A 21,313-nucleotide genomic window follows, 5' to 3' on the forward strand; every position below is an offset into this window, starting at 1 on the left:
GGGTGCCAGGCTGCGGCTATGTTCATTGGCTGGCACAGGATGACGTCTCTTCTGGACACCCCAGAGGTGCAGTCATCCTGGCACACAGAAACTGTGACTGAGTGTAGACTGAGCTGCGCTTGTGCAGCTTGGTGGTGTACATTCCAAAAACGACTTCAATCTGGCAGTTGGGTTTCTATCATTTCATGCCTCCTCTGCAATAAAGAGCCTGTCTGCTCGCAGTTTAGAAAAGCTAGGCTTTTGTCATTCTTTAAAGTGTAAGGGTGGCCATATATGGATCGAAATTCGGCTGGTTCAGCAGGGACTGATTGACTTCTGTACAACCAACCTGACGGGTTTTTCCCGAACAATCAGTGCCACCCACTATGCCCAGCAGCAGTGATCAGTGTATTCTGACAGTGGGGAAGTCTCCCCTCTGTTAAAACAAAATAGCACAGCAGGAGTGATTTTTTTTTTATTCCCCCTCCCCATCCACATTGAATGTGTAGATGGGGGGTATCGGGTCATTTTTTTTCGTTCAACTTGCTGGTTGAATAAAAAAAAGATTAATGTACCAGCCTTATTCTGGTTGCCCTCAGGAGCCATGTTATTGACAGCCTGGGCTCACAGAAAGTGGGTTGGATAACACTGGACATTATTTACCCCAGAAATGAAGCAGCAGCCAGGAGTGGTGGGGAGGTGATGAGTCTTGCAGGAATTCTCAACGGGTATTGGTCATATCACTAATAATATTATATAGAAAACATGTAAAGGTGAACGAACATCAGGCACCCTCCCCATCCCTTGGTTCCCACTGTACTTCTGGGAATACTGAGCTGTCAGCGCCCCCACAGCTACTCTGGCAGTCCGGGAAATTAAACACATTGATGCTGACCGATCGGAATCAATCTGGTCGATTCTGGAAGTCCTGCTGGAGTGGAGAGAGAAATGGGGATTTTCCATCCCCAGCTTAGCAGCCCTAGAAGTAAGTACGGCATGTAGAAGGGGAAGTGTAACTGGCATTGGTGAACTAACCCTTAGGGCTCCTTGCACACAAGCATCATAATTTACTGATTACTCAGGAACCGTTAACGTTCATGTGCAAGGGGCCAAAAATTGTGTGTAAAAGAGTAATTTTGAGTTTAGGCGAGTAAAGTAAATGTGTGAAAGCGTAAAGATGAGTAAAATTCTTCTTCGTTGCCAGTAATGTAATATACTCACTTAGGCCGGATTCACACCTATGCATTTTTAGTGCTTTTTGCATTTTGCAGATTTGCACTACAGAATGTGTTCCATAGGAAACCATGTAAAATGGACTGTAGTGCAAATCTGCAAAAAGCACTAAAACTGCATAGGTGTGAATCCAGCCTTATACTTGTGTAAACGCAGGAATAAATTGCTGCACTCAAATGTAAAATTTTCTATTTTTGTTTTACTGCTCTGTACGAAATTCTGTATTACTGATCTTTACTCAGCTTTACTCCCATAGCCAACAATGCATCTAATGTGAGGTCAGTAAAAAACTCAGAATTGTTTTACTCCTGTGTGTGTAGTCCTGAGGCTGGGTTTACACTAGAGTTTGGAGCGGCTCACGGCAAGGGGTCTGGGGCGTCTCCATTCACTGGTTCAGGTCCGATTTCAGCCTCCAATTTTTGGCTGAATTCAGAGCTGAAACGGACCAAAAGACGCACCTGACTCCTGTGCAATTCGCACCCGAGCCGCTCTGGAGATGTGTGAATCAGCTTTATAGAGAGTCGGTCACAGTCTCCTGACATGCCAATTGGATGCAGAGAAAGCTGCATCCAATTTGCAATAGTGTGAACCCAGCCTGAAGTATAAGTAAGTTCACCTTTTAGAAAAAAATAGTAAATGCATCTTTTGGAGCCTGTAAAGCATTGCACCAGCAGTCAGAGGATCTCTGGTGCAATGCAGGTCTCCTTTAGTTTTGTCGGTGTATCTGTGTGCTGTAAATCCTGTAGGAACAGGCAGATACACTGGCAGGAATAAATTAATGAACTACCACAGCACCCCATAGCACCTTGGTAGTTCATTGAGAACTACAAGCCAACAGACGCTAAGGGGCTTGTAGTTCGTTCACACACACACAGTTTTGTGAATTAATAACTATCTGGTAGCGATGGATCCATTAGAACAAAATATTGGCCAACTCATCGCTACCCTGTGCATTATCTGTGATGAAGACACTCACCACAATATCAGTGTGTTGAAATTAAACTGTCGCTACTGAATCTTTGTTTGAGTCAGTTTAATGCCAGGTCTGATATATTCAAATTGTGTATTTGCTAGAAATTGCTCTTTAGTAAGTTGGGTTTGATGATACCTGGCGATTCTACCATGAAAGCCTTTTTCAGATGCCTATTAGGGAAGGACACCCAGCTGTACTTTTTCATTGCCACCTTATCATATGCTCCCTTGATAAAGATACAAATCATGACAAGTTGACAACACATAACTGGGCAGTGCAGAACGTTGATGTAGAGCAGTGTTTCTCAAACCATGGGAGAATTGTGCCATGGGAGAATTGCAGGTGTGCCGTGGCCAGGGCCAGCGCTCCCGCACTGCTGCCTAGGGAGGGTGCAGGCTGGCCCAAATGGATAGATCATTCATGTTGTTCTCCGGGCCTGGCCACGCCTGGCGCCACACCATGAGACTTCGCTGCTCTGTCGGTATAGTGCTAACTGTCAGTCACTCGCTGTGCAAGTGTGCAGGCCTCACACGGTCATCTGTGCTGTCTGGCCTGTCCGCCGCTAGACCCCGCCAATCCAGATAGCAAATACGAATTGTTTGCGGCATGGCTGCCAGCAGTGTGCCAGGACAGGTGCCATGCCTGGCGCTTCCAGCCAATGAGGTGCTGAGCACATTGCGCCTCAGCGTGACAACATTTCCTCCTCCAGTCCCACCCACAACAGAGCAGAGGAGCGCGCAGTCCCTGGCTGTCCCACACTGAAGGTAAGATGAGAGAAGAGATGGGGACGGGCGGAGCAGTGTGTGATTTATAGCAGCAGTAAATATAAGCAGACGTCTTGTGTGATCTCCATTCCTCAATATTATATCAGCAGGAAAATATATCAGTGATGTATAATACTGGGGATCACACAAGACTGCTGATTTTGTGTATATTATATTTACTGCTAACCACTGTTACAAATTTTCGCGGCACACTTGAAAAGATTTATTTGTTTTTGGTGCGCCACAAGACAAAAAAGTTTGAGAAACACTGATGTACAGCCAACACTGGAGCAAGTGCATGTAGAAAGGAAGTGGCTATGAAAGGAAGATGCTGGAGGAGATCGGCAGCACTGAGGGGGCATACAAGACAAATGTGAAAACACTTAATTTTTATTTTTTTAAACATGGCAAATATTTTTGATTTCCAGTGCTTTAGCAAACTAATCATCATCCAGTTAAGAGTTTAGATCTATTTGACACGAATAGTAATCCATACACATCCACTATTGAATGGCCCTGTAATCAGTCTTTCATAAAATCATGTTTCTGTGTTTTCTGTCTTCTTCTAACATTTTTCATGAGCTCCTGAACCTCTCCTTCTCCCCACTTCCATTTGTTTGATATGAGCAGGGCACGCCAGTTAGATAAATGCATTGCTCTATGCTCTACACATCCCATGGTCCATAGTCCATTTCAGGAGCAAGTAGGAGAGGATGGCTATGTTCCTACATACAGTGGGACCATTGGAGAATGAATGTAGCCACCTTCTAACATAAAAAAAAAGGAATTTGGAGGAGGCCGAGAGCAATAAAAGCCCTGTGATGGCTTCGCCTCCAGAGAGGCCTTGATTTATATCTCTAGATTGAGATGTGCCAAGCCAGTAGCACCAAAGAAGGAGCACAATTTTGCAAAGGCACCTCCTAATCACTCAGCCAGACTTTACAAGTCTGTTACTTAAAGTGGTTGTAAACCCACTATTTGGACTTTTACCTACAGGTAAGCCTACAACAAGGCTTACCTGTAGGTAAGGAGAATATCTCCTAAACCTGCACGGTTTAGGAGATATTACCCCCGCAATGCGGGCGGCGCATGCGCAGGGGGGACTCCACGGCTGAAGGACCGGCATCGCCGGACCCTGCCGATTTTAAATCTCCCGCGCGCACGCGCGGGAGTGACGTCATCGCCGCTCCAGCCAATCACAGCGCTGGAGCGGCGATACCCGGAAGACACGCCGGAGCAAGATGACATCCTGCTCGGCGTGGACCAGGTAAGTGGTACACACCTCGTTCCGAGGTAAGTATTTCATAATAGGCTAGTATGCGATGCATACTAGCCTATTATGCCTTTTGCATTGCAGGTTTGGGGGAAAAAAAAAAAAGTTTATGAAGTTTACAAACGCTTTAAACAGCTGCAAACAGTGACAAGAGTGCTGTCATCTAACTAGTGATATTTCTGATTTACTACTTCATCTCATTAACCTTTGGGTTGGCAGTGGGGTCATACGAACAGACTCTGCAAGTTTACGTACGATAATTAAAGGGACTTTTTATTGTTCTTTCATTGATTTCACATTGTGTTAAAATTTACATCAAAGAAATGTTTAAGGATCTTGTGTATTACATGCACACTGTAAGAACTTTTTTATGCAGTTGTTCCCTACAAATTTGTAGTCTCACTCATGTCATGCTTTATTAGGGCTTCTTCCAGTTCCAGCGACATCGCTGGAAGCCTAGGCATTTGGGGCCAGATTCACAGAAGAGATACGACGGCGTATCTCCTGATACGCCGTCGTATCTCTGTGATCCGCCCGTCCTAACTATGCGGCTGATTCATAGAATCAGTTCCGCATAGATAGCCCTAAGATCCGACAGGTGTAATTGACTTACACCGTCGGATCTTAGGATGCAATTCTAGGCCGGCCGCTAGGTGGCGATTCCATTGCGGTCGGCGTAGAATATGCAAATGACTAGTTACGGCGATCCACGAAGTTCCGCGCGTTCATCGCAATCCCGTACGTCGTCGCCAGTCGGTTTTTCCCATCGCAAAGTTACACCTGCTTTAACATGGCTTATCTTTAGATCAGCCATGTTAAAGTATGGCCGTCGTTCCCGCGTCGAATTTCAATTTTTTTTTTTTCGTAAGACGTCCGGGAATACGAAACGCCGTAACGCACGTCGCACTTAAAAAAAAACGTTGGGGCGCCGTAATTTTGCGCAAAGCACGTCGGGAAATTTGAACGCGGAGCATGCGCAGAACGTTCGGTGCCCGCCCCATTTGAATTAGGCGGGCTTGCGCCGAGCGCATTTACGTTACACCGCCGCAAGTTTACAGGTAAGTGCTTTGTGAATCAGGCACTTATGCTGTAAACTTGCGGCGGTCTAACGTAAATCAGATACGTTACGCTGCCGCTGCGCAACGTAAGTGTCTGTGAATCTGGCCCTTGGTCACTAGATAACTCTGACCATTTAGGTGATCAAATGTCTAGGTTTCTGGTCCAGGCCAGAATGGATAAAGCTAGAATTCCTTCATCCTTACAAACGAGGTGGATGGGAGGATTCCCTCGCCTACTGGGAATATTGAATTCTGATGGTGGGACCCAGGCGCTGTCAGAATGCAGTGATCAGCGGCTACGGTCGATAATCGACAAAAGTTTTCCAGATTGCCCACTTCTGTCAAACAGGGAGGGACACACACTGATTTAAATATCTCCTAAACCTGTACGGTTTAGGAGATATTCCCCTTGCAATGAGCCGCTGACTTCAGCGGCACATGCGCTCCTGAGTTTCTCGGCTGAAAGTCCGTCAGACCTTGCGGGAAAGAAGTCTCCCGCGCGCAAGCATGGGATTGACGACCTCGTGGCTCCGGCCACTCGCAGCGCCGGAGCTGCGATGCCTGGAAGACATGCAGAGGGAAAATGTCCGCTCCCTCGGCCTGGACCGGGATCAGCTGCGATGCCTTGTTCTAAGGTAAGTTTTTCATAATAAGCTAGTATGTGGTGCATACTAGCTCATTATGCCATTTGTCTTACAGGTTAAAGAAAATCGCCGGGTATACATCTTTAAAGCGGGGGTTCACCCAAAAAAAAAATGTTTTAACATTACATTCAGCCGAGTTGTCAGAATGACAATCGGCTGTTTTTTTTTTTTTTTATTTCATTGCCGTACATACCGTACATACCGTATTTTCACCGCCGCTTCCGGGTATGTAATCTGCGGGACTGGGCTTTCCTAATTGATTGATTGACATCCTTCCGACCGGCGCATACAGAGCGTCACGAGTTGCCGAAAGAAGCCAAACGTCGGTGCACAGGCGCCGTATAGAGCTGACTCGCAGTCCGGCTTCTTTCAGCAACTCGTGACGCGCTGTATGCGCCGGTCTAAAGGATGTCAATCAATTAGGAACGCCCAGTCCCGCAGATTACATACCCGGAAGCGGCGGTAAAAATACGGTATGTAAGGCAATGAAATAAAAAAAAAACAGCCGATTGTCATTCCGACAACTCGGCTGAATGTAATGTTAAAAAAATCTTTTTTGGGTGAACCCCCGCTTTAAGGAACTTGGCGCTACATTTTGTACAGTTCAAAGTTCTACAAAATCTCATAATGTTATAGTACCTATATCCTAATGATTTAGATGGAGACCCCTCATCCTTGTGGGATATTATGCTAAGATGTCCAGTTTTAAAGGAGTACATTTTCTTTTTATTTATAATTTTAAATATTTTCTTTTTGATTCATGCATTGATAATTTTATTGACTTTGACGCTTTTAGCTATCAGCTATATCTAGTGTTATGTCCATGGGGTTATGGTGAAAAGTCATTGGTGCCTCTAAAACTTAACATTTATACATTTTCTACAGGAAAATAAAGTATTTTAGGCTCTAACCATCCACAGTGATGGCCAAAAGTTTTAAGACTGACACAAATATAATTTTTTCACAAAGTCTGCTGCTTCTGTTTTTATGATGACAATTTGCATATACTCCAGAATGTTATGAAGAGTGCTCAGATAAATTGTAATTCATTGCAAAGTCCCTCTTTGCCATGAAAATTAACTTAATCTCATAAAAAACATTTCCAATGCATTTGTTGAGAAAGGCTTCAGGATGCCCAAGAAAGTCCAGTAAGCACCAGGACCGTCTCCTACAGATTGAGCTGCGGGATTGGGGCACCACCATTGCAGAACTTGCTCAGGAATGGCAGCAGGCAGGTGTGAGTGCATCTGAACGCACAGCGAGGAGAGGACTTTTGGTGGATGGCCTGGTGTCAGGAAGGGCAGCAAAGAAGCCACTTCTCTCCAGGAAAAACATCAGGCTGATGTTCTGCAAATGGTACAGGGATTGGACTGCTGAAGACTGGGGTAACGTTATTTTCTCTGAATCCCCTTTATGATTGTTTGGGGCATCTAGAAAAAACCTTGTCCAGAGAAGAAAAGTTGAGCATTACCATCAGTCCTGTGCCATGCCAACAGTAAAGCATCCTGAGACCAGTCATGTGTGGGGTTGCTTCTCAGCCAAATGAGTGAGCTCACTCACAATTTTGCCTAATAACACAGCCATGAGTAAAGAATGGTGACAACCATACCTTTTGCTGGCTGATGAAGCACCTTCCTATAAGGCATAAGTGATAACGAAGTGACTCGGGGAACAAAACATGGACATTTTGGGTCCATGGTCAGGAAACTCCCCAAACCTTAATCCATTTGAGAACTTGTGGTCAATCCTCAAGAATTGGGTGATCAAAAAACCCCCCCACAAATTCTGACAAACTCCAAGCATTGATTATGCAAGAATGGGCTGAAATCAGTCAGGATGTGACCCGGAAGTTGATTGACAGCATGCCATAGAGAATTACAGACGTCTTGAAACGTAATTGTCAATTAACTTTTAATGTAATTGTCAATAAAAGTATTTGACACTGTAATTATACTTCAGTATACCATAGTAACATCTGACAAAAATATCTAAAAACACTAAAGCAGCGGACTTTGTAAACATGTAAATTTGTGTCATTCTCAAAACTTTTGGCCACTTGTGTAGTGGGTGACTCAACCCACTAAACTCCGCTTGTTAATGAAATATGGTTTTGGGTTTTTCTCTCCTCTAATAGCACAGGTTGTGCCATACACTGCAGAGTATATACTAATATGTGACCCAAGTTTGTCAAACACTGTTGGGTTGCTTTGCTAAAACTGCAGAGTTCAAAATCTGGTACAGCTGTGCATGGTAGCCATTTAGCTTCCAACATTTGCTTGTTCACTTAGAGTTTGTTACCCCTACCCTCCCATACTAGCACCATTCTGAGCAGTGCTAGGATAACGTGTAGTATATAGTGTATGTTGTTTTCTAAAATGTATCTTCTAAATACCTTTTTTCTACTCGCCGCGCAGTGGTCACATGATCGCCGTCACTCTCTTCCTCCGATGTAAGTAATACAGAGGGAGGTCATGTGACCGTACCGCTGACGTTGGAGGGAGATCTTGGGCCCTCCCTATAAAACGGCATACACTATATACCAGTGGTTGTGATCCCTGCCTTAACATCTTTAAAGCTTTGACAGTAAAACCTGGAGGCTGATTGGCTTCAATGCAGACCTTCACCAGATTTTGCACTTTCCAACTTTCTCTAGTTTTATTCTTACAAAATGATATTAGACCTTGCATAAAAATTGGAGAAGGAAAAAGTGTATGTTCAATTTGAAGACCACTTTAACCCCGAACGTATTGGCATTTCATTGGAACTTTAAAGGAGTTGTAAAGGCAGAAGGTTTTTTCTATCTTATAGCATTTTATGCATCGAGATAAAAAACCTTCTGTGTGTAGCAGCCTCCCCAGCACCCCCCAATTATCTACCTGACCTCCTTCTCTCCAGCAATGTCCACCATCCCCTCAGCCATCCAGTACACTCCTCCTGATTGGCTGAGACAGAGCAGCGGCACTATTGGCTCCCGCGGCAGTCAGTCAGCCAATCAGGGGAGAGCAGGGGAAGGGCCTGGTCGGGGCTCGGTATCAGAATGGATACACGGAGCTCTGACTCGGCTTGGGTGACAACCTGTAACAAGCTGCTGGCTGAGGGGCACTCAGAGGAAGGGACTAGGAGCAGCAAAGAGGGACCCGAGAAGAGGAGGATCTGGGATGTTTGTTTTTTTAAAGCGAGCCTTTACAATCACTTTAATTGCTATGATTATGGTTTGCATTTGTTATGTTGTTGTGTATGGCCTTCCTGTTGTAAATCATAGGTGTGTACATCTCTAGAGCTAGGTAACCGTTGTACCTTGTGTATCAAAAAAATTGCTCCAACACAAATGAAATTACTGCTTATAAACAAAGCAAAAGTGTGTGATAATCAAATAATTGCAAATAATTATATCTATACAGAAATTGTTCCATAGATTGCTTTACCAGGTGCAGATCAACAAGGACAGAGCTTGGCAGATGACCAATCAAATGTTCTGTTCATCAACAACAGCAAACAAACCGCGCCGCTTACCAGATTTGCTGGATCTTAGTTTATAGAGATCATATGGGATCACTTGGCCAGAGACGATATATCCACAGATTCCTCCGCTGGCAGGATCTCTCCTCTTACTGCTGCTCTCCACTGCTGCGGGGGTTCCAACTGTAGCTCCACGCGATGCATTTCACCGTAGCGGGCATCAACCCGGGAAAGGAAACGGTCTCCTTTCCCAGTTGATGCCTTCTACAGGGAAATGCGTCAGGTGGTGCTACAATCTCTGACCACGCACCAGCTGGCTGGCTTGAGCCACAGCTGTGTTTGAAATCTTTGTCTACTGGATGTCAGTATCCATCATTTTTTGAATAAAGCATTAAACTGAGTACTGCACCATGAAGTCTCCTTTATTCTTCATAACCTGTCTGGGGAGTGAATCTTACCAAAAAGACCCACAAGGAACATCGCAGCAGTAAGAGGAGAGATCTTGCCATCGGAGGAATCTGTGGATATATCGTCTCTGGCCAAGTGATCCCTCTTGTGTATGCCCATATGATCTCTATAAACTGAGATCCAGCAAATCTGGTAAGCGGCGTTGTTTGTTTGCTGTTGTTGATGAACATAACATTTGATTGGTCTTCTGCCAAGCTCTGTCCTTGTTGATCTGCACCTGGTAAAGCAATCTATGGACTAATTTCTGTATAGATATAATTATTTGCAATTATTTGATTATCACACACTTTTGCTTTGTTTATAAGCAGTAATTTCATTTGTGTTGGAGCAATTTTTTTGATACACAAGGTACAACGGTTACCTAGCTCTAGAGATGTACACACCTATGATTTTACTAAATATCAGACGAAAACGGTTGTCCGAGGAAGAATCAAACGATTTTCGGATCATGTGTACACTACTTTCGAGAGCCTTTTACGACAGTTCATCCGATTTTATATTCAATCGGACAAGCACAACATTTTCCTCGTACCAGATCATACGATTTTCCTATCGTCGGTATAGTTGTCCGAAAATACAATGCAAATCCTTCTGAGCCCTGTGGTGTGTATGGCAGCTCCCGCGTGTGAATGCGAGGGAGTGACGTTTATCGCGGCTCCGGCCACTCACAGCACTGGAGCCCGCAAACCCGGAAAAACTCTGGGAATGATGTCTGCCGTCTTAGCGGTGTGCGGATGCAGCTGGAAGGCTTTGTTCTAAGGTAAGTATTTCATAAGGAGCTAGTTTGTGTGTGTGTGTGGGTGTGTGTTTTTTTTTTTTTTTTTTTTTTTTTTTTTTTTTTTGTAAAAAAATCTTTCAATAGCGGCTCCCACCCCGCTTTACACTTACCTGAGTCCATTCTCGCATCCAGCGCTGTACCTGCTGTACCTATCTGCAGCAGTTCTTCTCCCCTTCCATTTGGCTCCTCCTGCTGCTGTCAGTCAAAATCCTGAGAGCAGGGGATGGGGCCGAGACACGCTGGGTTTGTGTGAATAGCTGCACACAGCCTGGCTTCGGGATCAACTTAAGCTTACATGTTTGCATATTCACTATGCCCTGTGTAGCTGCAAACCGGTGAAGTTGCCCCGGCTGACAATGGGCACGTCAGAACTGGACCACATAGCAATGGAAGAAGGTAGCCTAGTGGAATGGAACACATTTGTACAGGAGGGTCTCAGAAAAACACATTTATTACCCCCCCTCCCCCCCAACCGTGAATCTGCTGCTGCTGTCTACCTGAATATTTGAGAATCAATCATGGAATTCTCTTTTCTTTCCTCCATTGAGAGAGGAAGGGGATGGCACACAAACAGAACTCCATATATTTGTGATTGGCCATCAGAGTTTACGAGGCACAAATCTGAATGTTTATAATATGTGTTGTCTTATGAGATTATGGACATTGGGGGGGAATTTATCAAAACTGGAGCACACTGAATCTGGAGGAGCTGTGCATGGCAGCCAATCGGCTTCTATCTTGCTTGTTCAGGTTAAAGTGATATTAAAGACTTTTTTTTTTTTTTTTTAATAAACATGTTATACTTCCCTGCTCTGTGCAGTGGTTTTACATCGAGCAGCCTGGATCCTCCAATTTTGGGGTCCCATGCCGACGCTCCTAGCTCCTCCCTCCTGCCAAATGCCCCCACAGCAAGCAGCGTGCTGTGGGCGCACCCAAGCAGGCACGCTCCTGAGCCATGGCTCTGTGTCAATTCACACATGAACCTGTCATTGTTTTATTGCTGCCTGTGCCCCAGTTACGGAGATTCTCTCTATTTATTTGTCCTGGTGACAGTTATCACTAAAAGTGAAAGGAAATCTTTGGTTGTAACCAGAGCAGGAATAGAGGGGAAATCTTCCATTGGGGACACTCATTTTCGTGGCAACCACTTTGGGGGAATTCCTCTCACTTCATGTTCTGGCAGTGGGACAGGAAGTGAAGGGAAATTTCTCAAACGGGACACATATTTAAAAAAAACCTGAAAGGGGTAATTCTCCCCTACCTTTTCCACAATAGGGGACAAAAAAAATGCTAATTCTACATTAAGATTTGAAATTGGAAGATGGTTCTGACAAATGTCTCCTATTTGCACGCCACGCATACTCAATGTAAACATGGTGCTACTTAAAAACGGCACTCCAAAACACTACAGCCACCGCTCTGCCTTTGAAGGCTGCAGTAATGGGTTAAATTTGACATCTGCCTTTTAAAGCGGGAGTTCACCCGAAAAACAATTTTTAACATTAGATTGAGGCTCATTTTGTGAAGGGGAATCGGGTGTTTTTTTTTTTAAATCGAAGCAGTACTTACCGTTTTAGAGAGCGATCTTCTCCGCCGCTTCCGGTATGGTCTTCGGGACTGGGCGTTCATATTTGATTGACAGGCTTCCGACGGTCGCATACATCGCGTCACGAGTAGCCGAAATAAGCCGAACGTCGGTGCGGCTCTATACGGCGCCTGCGCACCGACGTTCGGCTACTTTCGGAAAATCGTGACGCGCTGTATGCGACCGTTGGAAGCCTGTCCATCAAATGGGAACGCCCAGTCCCGCAGACCATATCCGGAAGCGGCGCAGAAGATCTATCTCTAAAACGGTAAGTACTGCTTCGATTTAAAAAAAAAACACCCGATTCCCCTTGACAAAATGAGCCTCAATCTAATGTTAAAAATTGAGTTTTTGGGTGAACCTCCACTTTAAATTCTGTTGCCTCTGCAGACTGAACTTCTCTCTACTGAGATCTGCATTTGGTGTGATAACCACTTTTATGTTCTAATAACATGGTGATGTGTGGCATAGTTGTGGAGCTCGTGATCGCCGATCTGTGTATACTAAATCAGTTAGATAAGTGTAGAGGGCACTGACTGGTCACTTCCATTTGTCAGGCAATGCTGTACAAACGCTCTTCCTGGGCCTTTGTTACCGTCTCCCAGTAATTTATATCCGATGACAGGGAAAGTCACAAGTGCTTCACTCAAGTCTGTAGCTCACGGCACAAGTTTCCTGAGCAGTTTAAGGTTGTGTCATTCATTAACCCTTTCTTGTCACGCTGGCAGTAATGCGTTTTTTTTTTTTTTCTGTCCTGTCAATACTCTGGCTTGCACTCTGCAGTGCTATAGCAGACACCCAGAGCTACAAGATGGTTGAACTGGCTTTGTTATCTGAATGAGAACCAAGCCTGCTGGAAGATGCATTGAGTCCTCCTCCCTGAATTGTAAACACGGACTGTTGCCAGGTTTTAGGTGTCGCTGGAAGTTTCTTGTTGTAATGCACACAGACCAGAAGTGATTGTTCATGGCTAATTCCTGTGAAGATGGCATGGAAAAGGCACGTATCATTACACTCGGAGAGTGCCTGTGGTTTCCTAGTGAGTCTGTAGTGGATTGCACCAAGGTTTCTTAAAGGGAGCATGCACATTTTATATATACATATTTTTTTATGTAATGTTTTTTTTTTTTGTGGTTTTTAAACCATTTTATGCACAGCTATCAATCTAGAATCATGCTTGCTTTTTCTTTTTTCTTTTTTACTTGTCAGCAGTTATTTTTAAAATCTGTTACAGGGACCACTCCATTGCATGAAGTGCATGCGAACCCTGCATTTTACAATCATGCAGGGTATTGTTGGAGGCATATAGCATTAATATTGCATATCATTTACTATGAAAATGATTCTTTTTATCTTAATATTCTTATGTTGCATCACGGATTCAAGCCAGTTCAGTCATCGCAGAATGAAGCTGGCCATACACTGTTTTATTTTTTATTTTTTATGTTCATCATTCAATGGGCAGAATGGGGGGAAAAATGATTCCTCCATACAAATGAGGTGGAAGGAAGAATAAAGCCACCATCCCCACAACCACAGCCTTCTTCCCACAAGGACATGTATTCTGGCTGCAAGTGAGGGATCCCGCACACTGATGGACCAGCCAATTTTCTATCTTGTGTATGACCAGCTTAAGTCTTGGCTGTAGATGGTGAGAACAGCTGTTTATCCGTCACGGCAAGGGGGTGTTGTCTGCACCTCATTGGCTTCCATCACTGAAATTATCATGCATGCTGTGCAGTGGCTCTGCTTTCTGTAGATTGTAATGTAACCATATTTTAGCACAGGGCTTGACCAATTTAGTTTGGACTCTGCTCACCTCCTCGCTTGTCTCCAACACCCTGTGCGGGGATTGGCAGGGACGGGTGGGCCACTGTGTTTACAGATTGACTTGCGCCGGGTCGGGGAGGTTGGGGGGTGTGCAAGGTAGCCTTTTCACACAGCGGGTCTGTTGGAGAGGGGGCGGAGAGTGCACGGGAGTGAGGGAGGGATGGGAAAACTGTGGCCCTGCTGCGGGTAAGCAGCAGAGCTGGAGTTTTTGTTTTTTGATGTTGGAACTGGGTTGGCTGCCCAGCTCCCAGAGTTTCATATCCAGGTCGGTGGGGTTTGCTCGTGCCTGGTGCCAGCGGTTGGTGGGCTGATGAGGGCCCAGGTGCAGGGACACGGTTTTCCATTTCCATGGCGATCCAGGGGTGTCGAACTCAATTTTATCGTAGGCTGCATCAGCATTAGGATTGCCCTCAAAAGGGCTGGTTGTATTTGTAAGATTAGATGTCCAGCACATTCCCTCCCCTTACATTAGATGTCAAGAGCCACCCCACCATCAGAAGTTGAGTCCCCCACTCTCCCTTACTTCCCAGTGCACCCGCCTTTCCTTATGCTGCTGCTGGGAAGAAGCTGGATGCATTGCTTGAAAGCGGAAAGTAAGGGTCTGGAGTAAGACCATGGGAGGGCTGGAGCTGCAGGAGAGGTACAAGGGCCACATGAAATGGCCTGGAGGGCCGGATTCGGCCCGCGGGTCTTGTGTTTGACACCTGTGACTTAGATTAACAAAATACTGCCTTCTACATGTTTAAAGTTGAAAGCCAACTTTCCGATCAGTCTTGCACATTTGTGAAACTGGCTAAGAGGAGGTCGATGTTTCATTCAAACAGGGCATTGGTTATAGCCTGCAATGCTGTTTGAGCGGCTGAAATCCCGCTCACAGGTTGAATAGCGTTCAATTGGTAGAGCTTCTTCTGTTCAACCACAGTGCCCATGGATGGATTCAAATTTGGCCGTTTGCTGCTGATCTGGCCACATTTTGATCCATGTATGTATGGCCAGCTGAAATAGTTTACTCTGATTTCACAGCATACTGTGAGCTTCTCACAATGTGCATTAGAGGCTACAACAGATCAGATGGAGTCCGTCTCATTTTCTGTCCCAAGGATGCCCAGCATAATCTAGCTCTCTCACCGCCCGCCCCTGGGTGAAGAGTGAACACCATTGAATGTGACATTTTAGAGAAGCGCACTAATCGCATTATTGGATTGGGACTTATTCACTATTATGGGTTATTTCATCAGTGTTTTGTGTATGTATGAAAATTTTTGCACATTTATTGTATGCACTGATATATTTTTTTAATGGTTCTTGTATAATACTGTGACATTTGTTTTTTCATTTATTTATATATTGATATGAGTTGGGAATTGATTGTTTATAATATGATAGTGCACTGGTTTTTGGTTATAGGAGCTGAGAAATAGCCTTTGATATGTGTGTTTTCAAAGGCTGTAGAGAAAAAGAGGGCTGCACAGATAAACAGGTACAACTTAATTTCATCCCTGTGTATCACCTGAGGCTTGCAAACTAAGTATACTGTATGTAAGAGTTTATTACCACTTTAACCTTACAGTGCGGGGCAGCCTCACTACAAGAGAGGATTTTTACTTTTCAGAGTTCAGCTTTAAGTCACTGACCTGCATAAAGTATGCAGACAAGGATTTATGCTTTTTCTTTCATTTCACTTGCTGCATGCTTGTTTTGGATCTGTGATTCAAAGTATTAAAGTGGTTCGAAAAGCAGTTTTTTTTTTTTTTTTTTTAACCTTCATGCATTCTATGCATGAAGGTTAAAAACCTTCAGTGTGCAGCTTCCCCCTCGGTCTCCCCCTAATACTTGCCTGAGCTTGATCCCGATCCAGTGATGTGCACGAGAGCAGAAGCTCTCCTGGGTCTCTGGCTCCTCGTTGGCTCCCGCTGCAGTCAATCACATCCAGTGTGGAGGCAGCGGGGTTGGACTCTGGCACGCAGAGGCAGCTCGGTAGCAAGCATGCACAAGTAATCCCACAGCACGCAGCTATAGGGTGCTATAGGGACACTCAAGAAGGGTGAATGGGCCAGGAGCACTTGAGAAGGGGAGTGTTAGTACATCAGTTTTGACCTGAGCTGTAATTTTTTTTTTTTTTTCGTTCATCCCTTCTGGGTTGAATAAAACATATTTAGCGGTGTGCACGGAGGCTTAAAGCCAGAGCCAATCGGATCGCTTTATTAGTTTGAGTTTTTCCGTACAAGTTTCCTGTAGTACAGAAGTGCGACTGAAGCCATTTCTTTTCCAGGTTTTTTGTTCTATAATAAAAGGTTGATGGTATTATGTGTATGACGAGATGCCTCTTCACTGTTTTGCACAGTTCTGTACCTTGTTCATGTTGGTTATTTTCTCCTACCTGTGTTTGTTTTACAGGCCTCAACAAACAATGAAAGCTCTAACCACAGCTTTGGGAGCCTGGGTTCTTTAAGCGACAAAGAGTCAGAGGTATGTTTACAGCGATCGTAGATCCTGAAGGCGTCTGCTTTCCGTATCTGACAAATATTTATTATTGCCATTTTAAACTTCTTGCATTGTATTCGGAGACAAAATACCTGTCGGTTCATGTAACAGATGTTTTTATTCTAATCGTATTACACAACTGTCTGTAATAGCTGCTGTTGATGCATCACCTTACAGAACAAGCAGACTGGTTAAAGAGGTGGTAAACCGGGTGGAAAAAAAACCTGCAAGACAACGGCATAATGAGCTAGTATGCATAGCATACTAGCTCATTATGAAATTCTTAGAACGATGCCTTGCAGTGCTGCCCACACTCCACTCCGCTCCCACAACTGACCTGTTTCACAGGAGTTACTTCTGGGTTTGCGGGGTCTGGAGCCGCAATGACGTCTGCAGCAGCGTATATAGTGAATATCTCCTAAACTGTGCAAGCTTAGGAGATATTTACAGTACCTACAGGTAAGCCTTATTATAACCTTTCTGTAGGTACAAGTGGTGTAACAGAGTTTATAACCACTTTAAAATCAGGCTAACTTCTGCATAGAAACCAATCGGCTTAGGCCACGTACACACATCCGAGGAACTCGACGTGCCAAACACATGGAGTTCCTCGTCGAGTTCTGTGTTGAAGCCGCCGAGGATCTCGGCGAGCCAACTTTCCTCATTGAACAACGAGGAAATAGAGAACATGTTCTCTATTTGGCTCGACGAGGAACTCGTCGGCTTCCTCGGCCGAAAGTGTACACACAGCCGGGTTTCTCGGCAGAATTCAGCTCCGACCGAGTTTCTGGCTGAATTCTGCCGAGAAACTCGGTCGTGTGTACGGGGCCTCACAGGTTTTATTGCCAAAGCTTAAAGTGGATGTAAACCCCAATTTTTTTTTTTTCCTGTCACAATGTAGAGTAAAAGATTTCCTATCATCTGTGCCCAGTCTTGCCACACAGTTAATCCAGCTCTGAGCAATCCTCTTTTATTGTTCAGTGAGATAAAACGGAGAAAAACCTTGGTCCGTTCCGCCCCCTTGGTGTGAGTGACAGGTTATTTGCATATCTCATGCACTAGCCTGGAGACAGGCATTATTTTTTAATTCCCACCCCCACTTCTTTTCTGAAGTCATGTAGTTACTTTTCTGGATTTTGACTGGATGTTAGTGATCATAGCAGAATTCAGTGTAAGGGGAGTGTAGAGGTGGGCGGGGAGTCTACTGACATCACAACTCCACCCACCGAGCTCCAGACAACAGACCCACCTACAGAATCTGCAATTTTTCAGTTCTTATAACAGACAGAGGGGAGACATTTGACAGGTAAGGATACATGCAGGAGGCATCCATATCCTTATAGATCAGCACTATGGCAGTAGTTTAGAAAGGATGAGAGTGGGTATACATCTACTTTAATTGAACAGAGGTTAGAAGCTGATTGGCTACCATGCACAGCTGCACCAGATTCTGAGTGCTCCAGTTTTAGTAAATCTACCCCTGGAGAGTGCAAAATCTGGTCCAACTGTCCATGGTAGCCAATCGGCTTCTAACTTCAGCTTGTTCAATTAAGCTTTGACAATGCAATCTGGAAGCTGATTGGTTTCTATGTAGAACTGATCATTTTCCAGTAGAGCTGCATGATTAATCGTTAAATCGTGATTGCGATTCACCCACCCCCTCACGATCTTAATACAGCATTTCCCGATTCATGTTAAACAAGTGCAGAGCTGTCATAAGAAAAAAAATCAGCGGCCAAATGTTTATCAACAGCGATAAAGAGAAACCATGTATCTCTTGGTTCTTTTTAGATCAAAGGGATGAACTTTGTCTGTAAATGAGGTCAGTTTACCCACTCTTAACCACTTGAGGTCCGCCTAATGCCGATATACGTCGGCAGAATGGCACGGCTGGGCACAGGCATGTACAGGTACGTTGCCCTTTAAAGCGGGGGTTCACCCTAAAAAAAAATTCTAACATTACAATGAGCTGACCTGTGACACGGACATCATGCTGGTCTTTTTTTTTTTTGTTGTACATACCGTTGTATCTGTATTTTCTCCCCGGATTTCCTGCGGAAGTGGGCGTTCCTATTCACAGGGTAAGTGATTGACGTTCTTCCGACCGGCGCATACAGCGCGTCACGACTTGCCAAAAGAAACCGAACGTCGGGTCGGCTCTATACGGCGCTATACGGCGCCTGCGCACCGACATTCGGCTTCTTTCGGCAAGTCGTGACGCACTGTATGCGCCGGTCGGAAGAACGTCAATCACTTACCCTGTGAATAGGAACGCCTACTCCAGCGGGGAATCTGGGGAGAAAATACAGACAAAATGGTATGTACGAAAAAAAAAAGACCAGCATGATGTCCGTGTCATAGGTCAGCTCATTGTAATGTTAGAATTTATTTTTTTAGGGTGAACCCCTGCTTTAAGTGCCCAGCTCGAGACCCGGTCCGAAGCTCCATAACTGCACCTGTGGGACCCGCGGACCCGAAAGCCGCCGGTGTCCCGCGATCAAGTCACAGGAGCTGAAGAACGGGGAGAGGTGAGTGTAAACAAACCTTCCCCGTTCTTCTCTGTGGCAATGTCACTGATCGCCTGTTCCCTGTTATAGGGAACGACGATCAGTGACATCACACGTCCAGCCACGCCCCACTACAGTAAGAATCACTCCCTTAGGGCACATTTAATAAAAAATGCCATAAAACTATCCCCTATTTTGTAAACGCTAAACCATTTAATAAACGCTTATTGCGATTTTTTTTTTTTTTTTAACAAAAATATGTAGAAGAATATGTATCGGCCTAAACTGAGGGAAAAAAAAGTTTTTTATTTATTTTTATTTTTTTTATATATATTTCCGCTCTATTTTTGTTTATAGCGCAAAAAATAAGGTGATCAAATAACACCAAAATAAATCTCTATTTGTTGGAAAAAAAGGACGCCAATTTTGTTTTGGAGCCACATCGCACGACCGCGCCATTGTCGGTTAAAGCGACGCAGTGCCGAATCGCAAAAAGGGGCCAGGTCCTTTACCTGCATGATGGTCCGGGGCTTAAGTGGTTAAAGACTAAACATTTTTTGACACTTGTTGCTTACAAGTTTAAAATCTGTATTTTTTGCTAGAAAATTACTTAGAACCGCCCTAACACATATATGGTGTATTTTTGATGCGTTTAAATGCTCTCTGGTGTATATTTGTGTTTAGATTCACTGTGGTGTATTTTTGATGTGTTTAGAACAGGGCTCGACAAAATCCGGACGCCAGGTCGCAATTGCGACTAGAATTCGCGACCTGGTGCCTGGTGAAGGAAGCATAGGCCTGCAGAAGGCCGCAAAGCTGCGGCCTCCATTGCCGTCGGGGCCGACGCGTTCGTGCGGCAGGGGAGGTGGGGATGCGTTGGGCCAGCTTTCCCCAATACATAGCACTCCGCTGCGCTCCACTGACCACACCCACTGCTGTCTAACAACTTCGGAACTACATTTCCCGGAATGCTCTCCGGCAGCGCAGCGGGAAGGAGTCTGCTGTCTCATCTCTGGTCGCCTTGCTGACAGCATGCGGGAAAGATGGCGCCGGCCAGTGGAGTGGGGCTGGTGCTGAAATCTGTGAAGTCCATCACTGTCCGCTTGTGTCCCTTCGATCCCAATGTGAGGGCCACCAGGTGAGGAGGATGGCGTGTGTTCATTCATCGTACCGTGTGAGATCCTCCTCGTTATAGAGGCCGCACCTGATGTCCTATCCGTGTCCTTTAGTTGCCATGATGACAATATCTTCCACATCCATAGAATAGTGTGTGTGGGAGGGGGGAGGGGTGTAATTGGGAACACATCCCTGTGTACAGACATAAGGTGTGATCAGAGGAGGAATACACTGTCTGCCAGTACAGGGCAAGGTCGGAGTTCACCCCTGCCTACATGAGGGTCATGCTCACACTAGATCAGTGGTTCTCAACCTTCTAGTGCCGTGACCCCTTGATAAAAGTTTGGACACCCCTGGTTTAGATGCACTCTGGTGTACATTTGATGTGTTTAGATGCTCTCTGGTGTATTTTTGATGCATTTCAATGCACTCTGGTGTATATTTAGATGCTCTCTGGTATTTTTTTTTATGAGTTTAGATGCACTCTGTTGTATTTTTGATGCATTTAGATGCACTCTGCTGTGTCTTTTATGGTTTATTTTTGATGCGTTTAGAAGCTCTCTGGTGTATATTTGATATGTTTAGATGCTCTCTGGTGTATTTTTGATGCGTTTAGATGCGCTCTGGTGTGTTTGTGATGCGTTTAGATGCTCTCTGGTGCATATTCCATGCGTTTAGATGCTCTATGGTGTATTTTTAAAGTATTTAGATGCACTCTGGTGTGGATGCGTTCATCTTTATTCCACCGCTAATATATACTCAGCATTGACCTTGTATAGCGCTTTTCTCTCTGGGGACTCCAAGTACTTGGAGATGGCATTGGCCGGGAATCGAACCCGGGTCAGCTGCTGGGAAGGCAGCTATGCTCACCACTGCACCACCAACGCAAGGTAGCATGTCTTTGTAGTGTGAAAAGAAACCGGAGTATTCGGAGGAAACCCACGCAAACACAGGTAGAACATGCAAACTCCATGCAGATAGTGTCCTGTCAGGATTTAACCCAAAGGCCCCCGTGCTGCAAGGCTAACCACTAAGTCTATGTGCTGCCCATATGCAGCCTCTGTTCTCTAAGGCCCGCCCCCGCACAGCGGGGTACATCAGTTATGTCCACTCAAAGCGCCTACAGAAGTTACACTCCTATAATAAAACACATCCAAATAAC

General features: G+C 44.9%; 1 protein-coding gene and 1 non-coding gene across 5 annotated transcripts in view; one reads left to right on the top strand and one right to left on the bottom strand.

Moving 5' to 3' along the window:
• TLK1 (tousled like kinase 1) overlaps window positions 1-21,313 on the top strand; it is a 351,587-nt gene that overhangs the window by 238,259 nt on the left and 92,015 nt on the right. For all 4 annotated transcript variants that reach the window (XM_040357767.1, XM_040357768.1, XM_040357769.1 and 1 more), the window contains one exon: window positions 16,442-16,513. In XM_040357767.1, the coding sequence (XP_040213701.1) occupies window positions 16,442-16,513 (72 nt within the window). The remainder of the gene's footprint in view (window positions 1-16,441; window positions 16,514-21,313) is intronic.
• TRNAG-UCC lies at window positions 20,967-21,038 on the bottom strand. The gene has a single exon. It is a non-coding gene; the product is annotated as a tRNA-Gly (tRNA).

This window comes from Rana temporaria, chromosome 6, assembly GCF_905171775.1.
Source record: "Rana temporaria chromosome 6, aRanTem1.1, whole genome shotgun sequence".
In the NCBI taxonomy this organism is placed as follows: domain Eukaryota; kingdom Metazoa; phylum Chordata; class Amphibia; order Anura; family Ranidae; genus Rana; species Rana temporaria.